General features: G+C 42.7%; 1 protein-coding gene across 7 annotated transcripts in view; it reads left to right on the plus strand.

Annotated features, from left to right (window-relative positions):
* THOC2 (THO complex subunit 2) overlaps positions 1–8581 on the plus strand; it is a 47797-nt gene extending 39216 nt beyond the window's left edge. For 4 of the 7 annotated variants that reach the window (XM_074551272.1, XM_074551273.1, XM_074551274.1 and 1 more), the window contains 7 exons: positions 336–371; positions 4339–4476; positions 4824–4893; positions 4973–5130; positions 5744–5820; positions 5923–5970; positions 7715–8581. In XM_074551272.1, the coding sequence (XP_074407373.1) occupies positions 336–371; positions 4339–4476; positions 4824–4893; positions 4973–5130; positions 5744–5820; positions 5923–5950 (507 nt within the window). In that variant the 3' untranslated portion in view covers positions 5951–5970; positions 7715–8581. Of the gene's footprint in view, positions 1–335; positions 372–4338; positions 4477–4823; positions 4894–4972; positions 5131–5743; positions 5821–5922; positions 5971–7714 lie in introns of those variants that run through there. The other 3 variants (XR_012582544.1, XR_012582545.1, XR_012582543.1) reach the window with 2 other exon arrangements.
* The last annotated feature ends 6882 nt before the right edge of the window (positions 8582–15463 follow it).

A 15463-nucleotide genomic window follows, 5' to 3' on the forward strand; every position in this document is an offset into this window, starting at 1 on the left:
CTGTTTCACCTCTTGTTCAGCTAAATTTAGAGTTGACTACTTTTTCTTTGTATTTTTGTCTAGCCAGGAGAGTGTGTTTTCACTATTTTAGGAAGAATTAGATGTAGACTTATTTTGTAGTTTATTTAATAGCAAAGTCTAGAGAATAGATAAGGACTGTCTTTCCCCCCCCCCACTTTCTTTTTAAAGAGTATTTTAGTTTCTAGTATGGTATTAACATAAGATCTATTCCAGAAGGAGTTTTTTGTTTCAAGGGCACGGCCGTGCTTCCCAAAGTCCCTCTGGTTTCTGAAAACTATTCCAGCTCACGTGTCATCTCCGTTCATTTTCTACAGGACAACCTCAACGAACTCAAGGAATCTTCAGCAAAGGTTTGAATCTTTTAGAAACCAGCCAAGTTTATTTTCATGTTTTGTTGCAGAGAGAAGTTATCTTTTGCTCTTGTGGCAAACTCCCATCAGAAATTCAAATTCCATTCCAATACTAGCATAGTTATGGAGGGATGGAGTTTTTTTGCCCTGTTATGTAAATCCTCTGTACAGGAGAGACAATTGATAATGTAGTAGCAACATAACAAAAATCCCCTGAATTTACCTTTCTGTCAATATTTTAAAGAGATGTCTATCAGTGTCTCTTCTATTCCTCTCTAAAACTTTTGCATACACAGAAATGTCCTTATGATTAAGCCATTTGTTTGGCTGAAGAGCTAACAGAATAGCTAAAATAGTTCTTAGAATTGTTTGAGGGGTTTTGAATATACCCATTAAAGAACAGCAGTTAGTTAAAGAATATTTGACATGCCTCTGGAATATTGATACTCTTTCCCCTTAAAACTCTATTCATGTTCTAGTACTACAGTATTGTTTCTAAGCATCAGAGACAGTCTCCTGAATTATCATCTTTGTGTATTTGCTTCCTGTAAATTCACTTCAGTTTCATTACCTTAGGAGAAGGGATACTACAGAATGCTCTCAAGAGTTCATAGAATCAGAATCCCAGATTGGAAGAGACTTCAAGAATCAGCTAGTCCAGGCTTTTTAGCAAAAATGTGGTATAGGCAGGCTGGCCCAGCAGCCTGTGTAGCCACATCATACAAGTGTCCAGTGTTGGGGAATCCATCCCTTCCCTGAGGAGATACTCCAGTGGCTGATTGCTCTTGGTGTGAAGTGTTTCCCTCTTGTGTCCAGTTGGAATCTTCCCAGGAGTAACTTGTATCCATTTCCCATTATTTTTCCATGTTAAAAGGGTATCTCCCTTGGTAGCCACCCTTTAAATACTGGCATGTGGTGCTGAGGTCTCCCCTAAACCTTCTCATGGCTGAGCAAGCCCTGTTCACCCTGCCTTCCCTCTCAGGTCAGGCTTCCCAAGCCTTGGATCAGCCTTTGTGACCCTTCTGGCCCTCCTCCAGCCTGTCCAAATCCTCCTTGTACAGCAGGGACCTAAACTGAGCAGGATGTTCTGGGTGTGGCCTACTAGCACTGGGAATATTGTATTTTAGACAGATTCTGTAAATATTTTGTTACTCTTTTTAGAACTCAAGCACGTTGTAACTGTGGTACAGTAACAGTCACAGGCACTGCACACCTGCTGATACATCAGGGGATGTGACAAATCTTCTCCAGTGGCTGTTAAAGTCTTTGGTTACATAACCAGAACCAGTGTGTAACTAAACTGCACAAAGGTTTATCCCTGGGAAAATGCTGACCATTTGGACTTTTTGGATACTTTTTGGGTTTACCTAGGATTACTTATATGCACCTAATTTAAAAATGTGCTATAGATTTCCATGTTCTGTATTTACACTGTTGTTTTAGTTGCATTTATCTTTGTACAAAGTGTTCAGAACACTTTGTACATTTTAAATCAAAATAACTGTGATCCTTTAATGGACACTTGCAGGTGGATTTTTTAATTGAATCTTTCCAATACCAACTGTATCTGATTATGGGGTAGTGTATATGGAAACATCCTTTAGTCTTACCATTGATGAAACTACAGTGTCTGTAGATTGAATCTAGATACATTTATAAATCATCAACATATCTTGTATATGTAATTCTTTTCAATTAGAAAAGTATAGTATTTGTCTCGAGCTTGCCTCTGCCTGAAGGGTGGTGTATGAAAATCTGTTAAACCTCACTTTTCCCTTCCTTACTGCATGAGTCAAGATTCAGTTGGTTAATTGAAATTTTGCTTATGTTTTCATTTCTTAAGCTAAAGTTTTATTTAAAAGTATTTATTTTACTTTTTAGCACATTGATTTAATTAAGCAGGCAGTGGAACTGTTTGTAATCAAATTAACAGCAAACAGCTTTATTTTTCTAGTTAATTTGAAAAGTTATGTTTTAGAATTAACTGTAATGTGTTTGTGTAGACTTAGCTGGAAGTGTATTGCAGTTGTGTGACCTTTTAATGGATTTATTCTTTAAGTGTTTGGGAAACTGGGTGTTGTCCAACCCATTCCTTCCTGTTCTCAATGTTCTTTTCTAATCTTTCTCACTTAATGAACTAATCTTCACTCTTCAGTACTGTTCTAACAGACTTAAAGCAGTTCATGCCAATGTTCCCAGTACATGGTGTAAGACAAGTTAAATGTTCTTTACTTCCATGTACTTATTTGGGGAAGGGATGGCATGTTCAGATGCCCGTAAGATTTATGAGTTCAGTTTCCACTAAAAGTTAAAAGTCTAGTGCTCTTGTCTGCTTACAGGCTTTCTTTATTCTGACTTTGCTCAGTTTCTGGAACCAGACAATGGAAATACTGGTTTACACTGCAGGTTATAAAATAAATGGTGCCAGACTTGAGTTAGGGTTTGTTTGTTTTTTTCTTGCTTTGGCATTTGTCCAAGTTACAAACCACACCAAAGCACCCAAAATCTGATGTGTCATCAGCTGGCAGCAAGTTGATAAAGCCTTTCTGGTAAAGGAGGTGGGGGAGGATGGATGTAGTTTTCCAAAACTCTGCATTGGAATGGTAGAGGAGCAGTGGAATCTGTCATGAACAGCCATGAGAACACAAGAAATGGAATAGGAGAAAGCAGAGCCATGAGGTTCTGTTTTCCCCTCTGGAAAGCAGCTCTAGAGACAACTGAATGGGGCTGTTTAGAGAAAACACATTTACATGTCATTGTCAGCAAAGAAGAGAGCAGGAATAAATTTACCTGTGGAATGGCATTGTAAGAAATTGAATAAGAAAAGAGGAGTGAGCGAAAAGCAAAAAGAAATGCCTAGTGCAAGAAGTAGTGAAGGTTCAATCTGTTATAGGAGAATAAAATTCCAGTGAAATAAAAGGAAAGAGACCTAAATTTTGTCAGTGTGGCATTTAACATAGAATCACTAACATCAGGTTTTGGTAAGTTAAACATTTACTGAAACTGGAGAAGGATGGGATTACCTTAATTTTGAAAGTTGAAACACTGATTGGTTTGGTTCAAGTGTTATCTTGATTGTTTTAAACTAATCTTCCACTTCCCTCTTTCATTGGTGTCCTTTTAAGTAGGGTGTCTCTCTAAAAAGAAATACAGAGCATATTTTAGTAGAGATGTTTTGTCCCCAAATAAAATTGTTAACTTGTGAAACTGGGGAAAGAATGAAGTATACTGATTTAAATCTGTGTGCTGGTGTAACTTAAATACCAAGGGAAGTGGTTTTAATTTAAAATGTGCTCTTAATATTTTTTAGATCTAACTATATAACTGTTTTGAAAAAGACAGGTATAATTACTGTAATGTATCCATATTTATAATAACAGATGTGCTGCCTGTTTTATGGAGCTTACCAGAATTGGTTAGAAGAGATAGTGGAATAACAATCTAGCACATATTAGAGAAACTAACAATTATTTTCTATGTTTAGCTGTTTTTCTCATTTGAAGGTTAGAAATTAGATTAAAAGACATTATTCGAAGTATTGTCCTAAATACTTTGTTGATAAGATTATTCTTTAAAAATGAATTTTAGCTTGTTTAAGCAGCTGATTCCATTCATTCCTCCTGGGCAAGACTGCAGGTGTTAACTTAGTCCAGTAACCTCCATATCCTGTTTCTTTTGCCCTGTGTCAAATTTGTGTTCTTGCATCCAACAGTCCTGGTGAACAGGGTTGTGTGTATTTAATATAAATGTTTCAATTAAGAGGAAATATTCTTAAATTGAGTAAATAAGCTGTAGGTTAAATTATAGATTATGAGTTTGAACATGTCTTCAGTCACTCTTTGTTTTGTTAATAAAGTATTTATGTTTAATATTTGAGCTAGGTCTGATATGTTAGAATAAGATTTCTTTTTGTTTACATGTCTAGGAATACATATTAATATTTGGTGATGTTGCCTTAATTTAACAGCACTACATAAACCACACTACTCCAACACTGTCCAAGAGTAAGGAGAGAGAAGTGGAGAAGAAAGATTTGGACAAGTCAAGGGAGAGATCCAGAGAGAGAGAGAAGAAAGATGAAAAGGACAGGAAAGATCGAAAAAGGGTTGGTGGCATTTTTAATGAACTGGCTTAGACAGTTGGTTTGTCCTGGGAAAGCTTTCTGTTGCAAGCCCTTGCAGTAATAATTGGCTGTCCAGCCCATTTGAGCAGAATGATCTGTATCAGAGGTGCCTTTTTTGTTCTGCTACTCTTTCAAGGCTTGGTTTGCAGTAATGTTTTCAAACCTCTGCTCCCTCCAAACTGATCTCCAGAAACTTCACATGAGATGTAACAGCTCAGTTACATTCTAAGTATTGAAAAATTAGTTCTCCAAAGTAAGAATACAAGCAGGTGCTGGTTCAGGAGTGTGTTTTAGTCTGCTAACATCTGCACAATTGTATTTGGTGCCAGGATCATTCAAACAGTGACCGAGAGGTGCCCCAGGATTCAACTAAACGACGCAAAGAGGAAAATGGCACAAGTATGTGTTCTGCTTTTTGTGTGAGTGTTTGTCAGGCTTCTGCTTGTTGGGAATTACAACTTTGTGTTCTGTTTTTTAGCTGGTTCTTCAAAACATAGCAAAAGTGAAAGTCCTTCTGATTCCCCTCGCTTAAATGAAAAAGAGAAGGAGAAAAACAAATCAAAATCTTCAGGAAAAGAGAAAGGTGATTCAATCAAGGCAGAAAAGATGGAGAAGAGCTCCTCTGGTAGCAAAAAGGTAAAAGAAATTCTTCTCCTCTTGTTTATTTGTTGTTGCTGACAGAGCATGCTGATATTTTTTCCCTAAAACTTATTGCTGCTTTATAGCCTAAATTTGAAAGATATGCTGTGAATGTGTAAGAAAATGCTCCTGAAACTTTTGGGATCTTGTGACTTTAACTATCTCAGCAGTCACTCCCAGCAGGAGCAGGATAGTTTGGAGGACTAGTTCATTTTGGCAGTAGCCAGGAAGATTCAGAACTTACAGGTTCTGAATAATTTAAAATATTTGCAGACTGCTCTTAACTTACATATAAACTAGGCTGTAATTCAGATTTCCACATGCATGTTTTACCTTCTTTTGGTAAAAGCAGGTGTGTTGCAGTTATTTGTATTCACCAAACTGTGGTTCCCTCTTGCAGCTTTGCCGCTGGCACTAACCAGGGAACTGGATAAGAAAGATAAAATAATCTCAGAAATCACAGAAGCTGAGTACTGTCATTTTGAGTGATGATTTTTTATTTTAGCTGTGTTCATTTTATACAGTTATAATGTTAAATGTTACAGTCTTCCTAAATGTCCTGTACAATGGGTACCATAATAAGCTATTTCCCATATGTGTATTTTTAAAGGAATCAAGACATGATAAAGAAAAAGCAGAGAAGAAAGAAAAGCGAGACAGTACTGGGGGGAAAGAAGAAAAGAAACAATATCCTTTTAAACATTGATATTTCAGAAAATTTCTGCAAATGAGCTTCCTTTTATTACATGTAGCACAATACATATTTCTTTTCCTTAACAATGAATTTACTCATAAATCATCAGACAAACATAGATAATGAAGATTCTTTCAAGAAAGGTAAAAATGTTTATTTAATTTCTTTGATTTGGTATCTCCCATGGGCCCAGTTGACTGGTAATGGACATACAGACAAAACAGCTTAAAATCAGCCAGGGTGGTTGGGTGGTGTTTTAGTTGTGTTGTGGGGATTTTTTTTTTTTTTTAATTCATGGTGTTTCATGTTTGGGGTTTTTTGTGGGTATGGGTGGTTTTGGCTTGGGTTTTTAAAATAATAATATTATTTATATTTTAAAAATATTGTTAGTATTTTAAATTTGTATTACTGCTTGAGGAGAAAAATATTTCCCTGTCATCATCACAGAGATGATACAGATACTCAGATTTTTTTTTTTTTTTGGGAAAAAGAAGAGGCAGAGGATGTGGTGTGTCAGCAGTGGTTGGTGGAATTGCATCTTTGTTGCTTTTTCCAAGAAAAGTTACCATACAAAAGCAGAGGTGGATTTATGTAATTCTGATAACCATCAGCCCTGATAATCTATGTGTTACTGGCAAAATTTTGCCTAATCTGTAGCAAACTCAAGTTTTGTATCTCCATTTTACTTCAACAAAAGCAGTAGCTTTTAAACCACAATGCTGCATGGTGCAGTTGGTCAGCGCATTGTCCCTGCATAATCTTTTATCTGGTCTGATCTGAGGAGCAGGATAAAGGAAAACTCTGGCATGGAAACATGGACTATTTGAAGAAAGAAAAGAAACTTTGGAGTATTTTTAGTAATCCTTATTCAGACTGGATCTTCTGGAAAAATCAATTGTTCTTTGTAGTTGGTGGGGCTCTGAATGGTTGGGGCTTTTTTCAGACCTGTGGAGTTATGTGGGCACTTAAAATTTGTTTTGTGGTTATGAGGGTAGGCATTTTTTCTCTTCTACACTGAGCCATTGAAATAATGAAAGATAGTTCTGTGAATATTTTCTAAACTTAAAATTATGAACATTCTCTGGAAAGTATTTGCTGGAATTTTCTTGGCTCTTTGTCCTTCATAGCTGTTACTGTCTGATCACTGTAGAGGAATCCCAGCCTTTTCCCTCTTCTTTTAAATGTTACTTTGGAACAGAAGGAAAAAGGCAGTCTTGGTAAATGAAGTTCACCACTGAGCACTTGCAGCTTCTTTAATAATGAAATATGAACTTTTGTCTTGACTAGCAATTCAATATAGAGTGAGGATTTAAGGATATAAAGTCATTAGTTAAAAAAGCACAACTATGATCTGCTGAGTGTAAATAACAAGTGCTCAGGTAAATGTCAGTTGTACTGTGGAATTCACATCCAGCTGTGCAATGGTTGGAGCTTCTGGCCCGGAGCACTGACAGCACCCCACTGTGTGCAGAGTGAAGGATGAAGAAGTGCTTTGTGTAGCAGCACAGTTGTGGAATCTCATCCTGTGCTCCTGTTAAATCTTTGATACCATTCTCCCTAATGTACAATGTCTGATTGGCTGCATTTATTTCTTGCCTAATTTAGAGAGAGTAAGATTTTGAGGGGGTTGCACTTCTAAAGGAGTTTGTACCCTCACAAGTGACTACTTGTTTGCTATTTGTATGTTTAAATTAGCATTTCACTACTTACAGGGCAGTGTTCACAGTTATGTACTTCTTGCTGTGGAATGAGCCAGAGTTAGGGAATGATAAGAATTTTATTTTATTTCCCTCTCATTCTTTGAGTTGTGAATGGAATAAAATGTGAAGTTGTGAGATCAGTGTTCATTTAAACATCTAATTCTAATTATGTCCACCTTTGTTGCAGGTGACATTGAAATGGCAAGATATCCAGCTGTGACCAGAAATGTATTTTCCAGAGTATAGATTGCACAGAAAATTGTCAATGAAGAGGACCCATCTGCATCTCCTTAAATTATTCAGTTTTCTGCTTTATTTCCCCATGCTAAGGACTTAATTGTTAAGTTGTACATTACTGTATTTTTAACTTGTTGCTTAGTTTCTTATACATTTATTTTCAGTACCTGGCTGAAAGTGTTACCTATTCCATATTTTAGCACAATGTGCTGCAAACAAACAGTTGCCATAGTGCAAATGAGGTTTCATGTGTACATAGTTCCACTTTAGTTTGTCGAAAATACTGCCTGAGTGTAGTAATTCTTTCAGTTTGAAATTGCATTCTTTTAGATGTTTGAAAACCACAAATAAACAGTTATTGAACCTTTTTGGATTTACCTCATTTAAACTCAGTTTTTATTTATTACTTGGCCTGTTTTTAATATCGGTAACTAAAAAAAAAAACAAAGTTAAGTGGGAGCACTGTTTTCATGCAATGCTTAGGGAATATTTGTATATTGTGTATAACGTTGACTTGTTTAAAAAACAATGAATGAACCCTGTCCCATCCCAACCTAAACCTGTGCTCAGTTGTCCCTTGTCACACCTTTTGTTTGTCATGTTGTTTTTAGATTGATTGGAAATGCTCTCTTCAAAACTGAAATAAATTAAGTTTCAGTTACAGCTACAGGAGCTTTGTATTGCTGAACTTTAGTCTGAAAATTTCACAATGACATTTTTAAAAAAGGAAAAAAAAAGAATTTTTTTATCTGCTAAATTCTACCAGTGTAACCTTTTTTCTAAATAAACAATAGTTTTCTCAATGGGTCGTAAATCATTCTCTGTGTGGTCACTTTATTACTTCTCTGGATTATGAAAATTGGGTTCTAGTTTTCAGGGTGGGGATGGTTCCTGTCTCTCTGTCCCTGCCCTGTTTTGGATGCCAAGGGCTGGTTGTGGACTGTGGTGCCTGCTGTGAAGGCACAGATGTGCTGCCCTTCTCCAGTGGTTTCCAGGAGCTCTGGGTTTGCCTTCCTGTGTTCAGCCAAGTTTACACCTTTCTTCTGAGCTGTTTGTCCCTGGTCCAAATGCCATTAAAATCTCAGTTTTTATCAAATATTAATACTATTAAACATAGAGACTTGTCTCTTAAATATTTCGGGGTTTTCGTTTGTGGGCGTGTTGGTGAGATCTTAATACAATATAAAGGGAATTTTGATCAAATGTTGAGCATCCCTGGAGTCAGTGAGGGCTGGAGAAAGCACGGAGCTGGCCGGATGGTGTGGCTGTGCAGGCCACCGGCACACTCATTGACTTTGTGCCCAGGTGGCTGAGAACGCCAAGGACATCCTGGCCTTTATCAAATAGTGTGGGCAGCAGAGCCAGGGCAGTGCCCATCCTGTGCTGGGGAGGACACACCTCCAACCCTGTGTCCAGCCCTGGGCCTCTCACGGCAGGAAGAACACGAAGGTGCTGCAGCCTGTCCAGAGAACGGCAACAGAGCTGGGGAAGGGTGTGTGCAGAAACAGCTGAGGGAGCTGGGGTGTTCAGCCTGGAGAAAATGAGACACGAGGGTGACACAATCACTTTGTACCTGTCCCTGGAAGGAGATGGTTGTCAGCTGGGGTCAGTCTGCTCTCCAGGCAACAAGAAACAGAACAAGAGGAAACAGCCTCAAGTTGGATTCCCTCAGGAGAGATATAGATTGAGAAATCTTCTGCCCTGAAAGATTGATCAGGCATTGGAATAGGCTGGCCAGGGCAGCGGTGAAGCCACCACCCCTGGGAGTGTTCAAAAGAGGTGTGAATGTGGCACTTAGGGAATTAGTGATGATCACGGCAGCGCTGGGTCAAGGGTTGAACTCAATGGTAAGTCCTTCCAAACTTAAATGTTTTTATGATTGAGAGGATTGTGGGGAAGGACAGCTGGGAGGGTGGGCAAGCAGCCCTGGTCCTGGCCCATGGTCCTGCGGGAAAACCTGGTACGCAGAACCCATTAATTAAGCCCTAAATTGATGTTCTAATTGCTCTCTATAATCTGCAGCATCTGTGATAGGTCACAGCTTCAGCAATTTCATAATAAGGTGTTTTCCCTCAGCACTGGCAAACGTCCCTTGTTTAAAGGTCAGGGGAATATTAAATAAACATCATTTATATTTATTTGCCTCGGATCAAACCACGGCTCTTACATTAATTTTGGAGGATTTTTTGGGCAATTAGACTGCTCGGGCCATATTTGGAAATCAAATGCAATATTTATCGAAAGGCTTGGGATGACATTAAAAGCCAGCTGCAGCAGCGAGCAGGGGCAGAGGATGCTCGGGCTGGCGGCGCTCCCGCCGCGCCGCGGCTGCCGCTGCATGTCAGTGTTGGACCGAGCACGGCCGAGCGCCGCCCGCCCCTCCCTCCCTCCCTCCCTCCCCCGCCGCTTCCCGGCGTTACAGAGCCGCAGGACGCTCTGGGTTCGAGGGACAGTGCAGATCACCACGGCCCAGCCCTCTGCCATGGCGGGGATGCCGTGCCCAGACCAGGCTGCTCCGAGACTTGGATGCTGCCAGGGATGGGGCAGCCGCAGCTTCTCTGGGCATCCTGTGCCAGTGCCTCAGCACCTTCCCAGGGAAGAATTTTCCTCACATATCCAATCTAAACCTACCCAATTTCAGTTTAAAGCCACTGCCCCTTGTCCTATCACTCCATGACTTGTAAAAAGTCCTTTTCCAGTTCTTTTGTAGCCCCTTTAGCTACTGGAAGATGCTCTGAGGTCCCACCAGAGCGTTCTCTTCTGTGGGCAGAGCAGTGCCAGCTCTGGGGATGTTTCCAGGGGAAAGGGGCTCCAACCCTCTGGGTTTCTTTGTGTCCATGTCCCTGTGCTATGGCCTCCAAGGCTGGACACTGCTCCAGGGGGGATCTCAGAGGAGCAGAGTGGAGAGAGTGCAATAATCTGCCTCGACCTGCGGGCCATGGTTCTTGTGATGCTGCCCTGGATGGTGTTCTAGGCTGTGAGAGAATATAAATTATCCCACAGTCATCCCCTTTCCCACAGTGCCCTCCATGCCCCCCTCTGGCCCTGCAGCAGGCACCAAGCCCTTGTCTCCTGTCCCTGCCCTTCTGCCCTTGTCCTCTCTCCCTGCCCTTGTCCTCTCTCCCTGCCCTTGTCCTCTCTCCCTGCCCTGTCTCCTGTCCCTGCCCTGTCTCCTGTCCCTGCCCTGTCTCCTCTCCCTGTTCTTGTGGCTCTGCCCCAAACCTGCCCACACCAGCGGGCCCAGGGCCCAGGCCCTGCTCTCCCACACTCTGCTCTGCTCCTGCATTCCTTTAATCAATGTCTGGTGTTGCATCACACCCTTCCCCACTTGTTACAGCATATCAAGCATCTGCCACATGCTCATTAATTGGTCAATTACTTTATTTATGTGCTAAACATTATCTAAAGCACCAGTCATTACCAGCATCATGGCTTTGGTTTGTATTATATGTTTTTTACAGGCATTAAGTGATTTACCTTCTCCTTGCCATGAGGGCTGGGGTGCTGCCTGCACCTCTGTTAACCCTTTGAGGTCCAGTCACCATCTCAGTCCCATTCCTGAGCCCTGTGCTGGTCCCCACTCTGAGAGGGCAGGTCATTAATCACTGCCAGGTTTCCCAGCCCTCCCTCAGAGCCACTTCTCTTTGGATTTACCTTGTTTTCTACTGCTGCCTTCAACTCCTCCCTGCCTGAAATTAGGGTGAAGTAAGAAAACTCTGAAACAACAAAATACAGATGATGGGAGAATCCCCCATAACTGTCTGCTGGGGCAGGCCAGGTGCCACCACACCCCCTGGCTTTGATCTGCTGCTACAAATCAGCTCTGGGTTCACCCCGAGGTCTCAGCTCTGCCTGTGAGCTTGGAGGTGCCAACAGGCTTCTCACCAGTGGGGAATTGCTGCAGAGCAGGATCTTGTCCTCTTGCTCTGCTGTAAGATGTCCTGTCATTCTCAAAATGCCATGATGGCATAAATAATTAAAGGCTATAACACTTCAGTAGTAGAAACAGCAATAAATAAACACTTGGAGTGTGCACCAAGGCTTTGTTATGCTGCCCTTGGTGTCAGCCCGTGGTGGCACCCCCATCCAGCACATCAGTCCGCCTCTGCCTTGGTGTCCAGCCCTGCAGGAGCTCTCCCAGTGCCCCAGGGAGGGGCAGAGGTTTCACTGCTGCACTGGCTGGAGGGTGTGTGCTGTGTGGGAGCTCCTGTGCTCACTCTCCCCTCTGGGTGCTGCTCCTTGCCTGGTGGGGCAGCTGCTGCCTGTGGCTGCACCCAGGGCAAGCTGGAAACCACTGCTGTTGGTGCTGGTGCAGTGGTGGTGCCGTGTTACAAACCATCCTCAGTAATCTCTCTGTTGGTAACTGATGAAATAAAGGCAAGAAAGCCCAAGCACAGAGTCAGAGCAGGACTGGGATGTTGATGGGCAGATTTTGGCCAAACCTGCTGCTCACAGGGTGCACATAAGAGGAGTGTCCCAGTCGTGGTGCTGGGGCTGTAGCCGGGGCTCCTGGGCTGGGCAGATGCAGCAGGGGCTGCCCTGGCCCCACTGGGGCTGTCCCATGGTGTAATTCCAGCCTGGCCCTTCCTGTGCTGCAGGAACTGAGTGCTGCTGCTCCTGGGGACACTGCTCCCTGATACCAGTTTCAGATGTATTATATTCTTGTTAAATGCTACTATGAAATTTATAATATCCATGCAAATATTATCTCTGTACTTAAATCCTTTAGGTTAATTGAATAGAGCTATCATTATCCAGATCTTGTTTATGTATTGCTGCCTGCAAAAATAGAGCCCATTTTCCAGACTGAAATGATGAATATGGGCACCAAAGACATTTTGTAATTTAATTGCAATGTCCATGACATAGTATTATTTTAATAACCATAAAGAACAATTGTTTTTGAAAAATAAATATTGCAGTGCTTTGTGCAAAACCTTTGAAGGGAAACCTATGCCACAATGATACAGTATTTATTTTATTTTGTTTGGTGTGGTGTGCCATGGGAAAGACCTGCTGTTGGTTTGGATTTTTAGTCTCAAATCCGAGCACTGTTGAGGTCCTTCTGCTGCCACTGATGGCTCTTGCAATTTGAAGCATTACTTTGAATTTTTCCTTGTATTATTATTCCCCAGCTGCAGAAGTCCAGAGACAAGGTCATGCTGGGGTGTGTTGGAGCCCAGCATTCCAGGGGTGCCGTGCAGCCCCGCTGCCATTGCTGTAGTCTGTGTAGCAGCCAGGTTTTGGCCCAAAGGGCACTGCCCTGGTGGCCCAGGGAGGCTCCAGATTAGATCATCTCCCATGTGAGGCCATGCCCCAGCCCATCCCAGCTGGCCAGGCTCTCCCAGCTCACTGGGTGCAGCTGTGCCACTTGCACAGCCCTAACTTCACCTGACACATTTATCAGAAAAACTTAACACCCCCTGTGCAGGGCCTGGTAGGGCAGCAGGGCAGGGGCTGCTCACTCAGGGCAGGGCTGGCATCAGCCTGGCACTGGCCTTTGGCTGGGCACAGTGGGCACACAGAGCCCTCCTTGCAGACACATTTTGGCAGCTCTGAGGGAGGCAGCACAGCTCAGCCCGTGGCTGGTGCAGGGCTGTGTGTGCCCGTCAGGCAGCAGGGAGTGGGTCAGAGAGCTCTCTAGAAAAATGCAGTCTGCCCATGTTGGTCTGGATGTTAAGCATGAAATGAAAGCTGAAGGACAGAACAATATTTTTTCAATGCTTCCCTGTGTTTATTGTGTGAGCACTTCACACATAAATAGGCTCATTCAGAGGGGCCTCCCTGTGCCCTGTGGAAGTGTGGTCCCACATGGAGCCCAGTGTGATCAGCACAGCACACAGCACACTGTTATCCTGCTTACACCCAGGACAACCTGACACCTCCATCCTTGCAGGGTGGTTTAGGGTTGAATGATTGTTATTTATTGCTCAAACTTAGTCCTTGTTTATCCCTGAGCTTACCTGCAGTTGCTGAAACCTTGGCTGAAGGCACAGGGTGGGCTCAGCACGTGTCCCCCCCTGCATTCATCAGCAATGAGCTCCAGAGGCAGCTCCACAGGGATTGGGTTCACAGTTGGGACCCACAGCCAGGCCCCAGGTGCTGGGCTGGGAAAGGCACCCAAAGCAGTGACTGCCAGCACATTTTTCCTGTTTCCCCTGCAGCCAGAGGCAGGGCCACAGGGACACCCCAGGCATCTCCTGTTTTGCAGGGCGTGTTTTGGCCAACAGATACCAAACCACCCCGGTCCCTGCCCTCCTGCTCTGCAGCAGTGCTACTGCCCAAGACCTGCATGGGGGGATTTTTTTTTATTTTTCAGAGGCTGATCTTTTCAGCCCCAGCCATGCAAGAGAAGCCTGGTGCTGCTCCAGTCCAGCCCCAGTGGCCCTGGGTGCTGACAGCAGTGTGACCCCCATTGGTCCCTGCAGGGAGCCCAGGGAGCTGCTCCTATGGGGACCATGGGGGTGCTGTGGGCAGGGGGAGCCCCACAGAGGAGCTGGGGTGTGCTTTGGGTACACCCCAGTTCATACCAGCAGTACTTACCACAGTTCATGGTTTGGGGTGACTTGGAAAAACTACACTGTGAGTGAAGTAAACTCAATAAATTAGAGCTGGGATTAGCTACAATGCTGGGTGAAGGGTTTTTTTCCTTAAAGAAGCATTGCTGAAAAGCTGGGAATTGCAGGAAAATACATCTGTGTAGTGAATATTTAAGGAATTTATTTAGCCACACTGCTGACACTGCAGTGGCAGGGCAGAGCATCTCCCACCCTGGGTGCAGCCCTGAGGCTCCTCCCCTGCTCCTCACAGGGTGCTGCTTGCATCTTGCAGGATCAACCAGTTTCCATCATCAAGAAAACAAAAAATTGGTTGGTTTGCAGGAATACCCATTTCCCAGCAGGGTCCTCAGTTCAGTGCGGGGGCCCCTAAGCTGCCAGGCTGGAAAGGCTTTGAGATCCTCTCTAGAGAAAGGTGTTCCTGCCCATGGTGGGGCTGCTGGGACTGGGTGATCCTTCCAACCCAAAGCTTTCCAAAGTTCTGTGGTAACATCTGAGGAGATCCCAGACTGGCCAAAGGGAGCACAGGAGGGAGGGGTTCTTTACCCACTGAAGAAAAGAAAAGCAAGGTCTTTAATTTTTTTTCTTTACAGTTTTATTTACAAAATGTATTAAAACTCTTTGTACAACACCTCATCAAAATGAGGCTCAGTAATTGATGTCCACACATGCAGTTTATGCTTTTACAGCCATTAGTTTGCTTGGCAATTTTTCTGCTCACTCAAGTGCAGTTTCAACGACCAAAAATAGGAACTTAAATTACAAAAAAAAACAAAAAAGAGGAGAAAAAAAAAGAAAAAGGAGAGAACCCCCTAAGCCCCTGAAGCAAAACAAATTTAAAAAAATATACCAAAACAAATCATCATGAGACTACTGCCAAACTTCTGATAGCTTGAAGTTGGTAGCCAGAATTGGTAAGCACTCAACACATTTTAGATTTACATGCAAGTTTAAAAAATATCAAACCATTTACCAAACTCCCTTCACTGGTGTGAAGCCTCCACTCTTAAAAATTGATCTGATAAACATACATATTTTATACAGCTTTTAAGAAAAACGTTTGTTTTAAATACAATTCATAACTGCACAGCTTTAGCTCACCCTTGCTGGGGACGTGATCGTGTTCAGAAGTTGAAAAAAAA

The sequence above is a fragment of the Zonotrichia albicollis genome, chromosome 14, assembly GCF_047830755.1.
Source record: "Zonotrichia albicollis isolate bZonAlb1 chromosome 14, bZonAlb1.hap1, whole genome shotgun sequence".
In the NCBI taxonomy this organism is placed as follows: domain Eukaryota; kingdom Metazoa; phylum Chordata; class Aves; order Passeriformes; family Passerellidae; genus Zonotrichia; species Zonotrichia albicollis.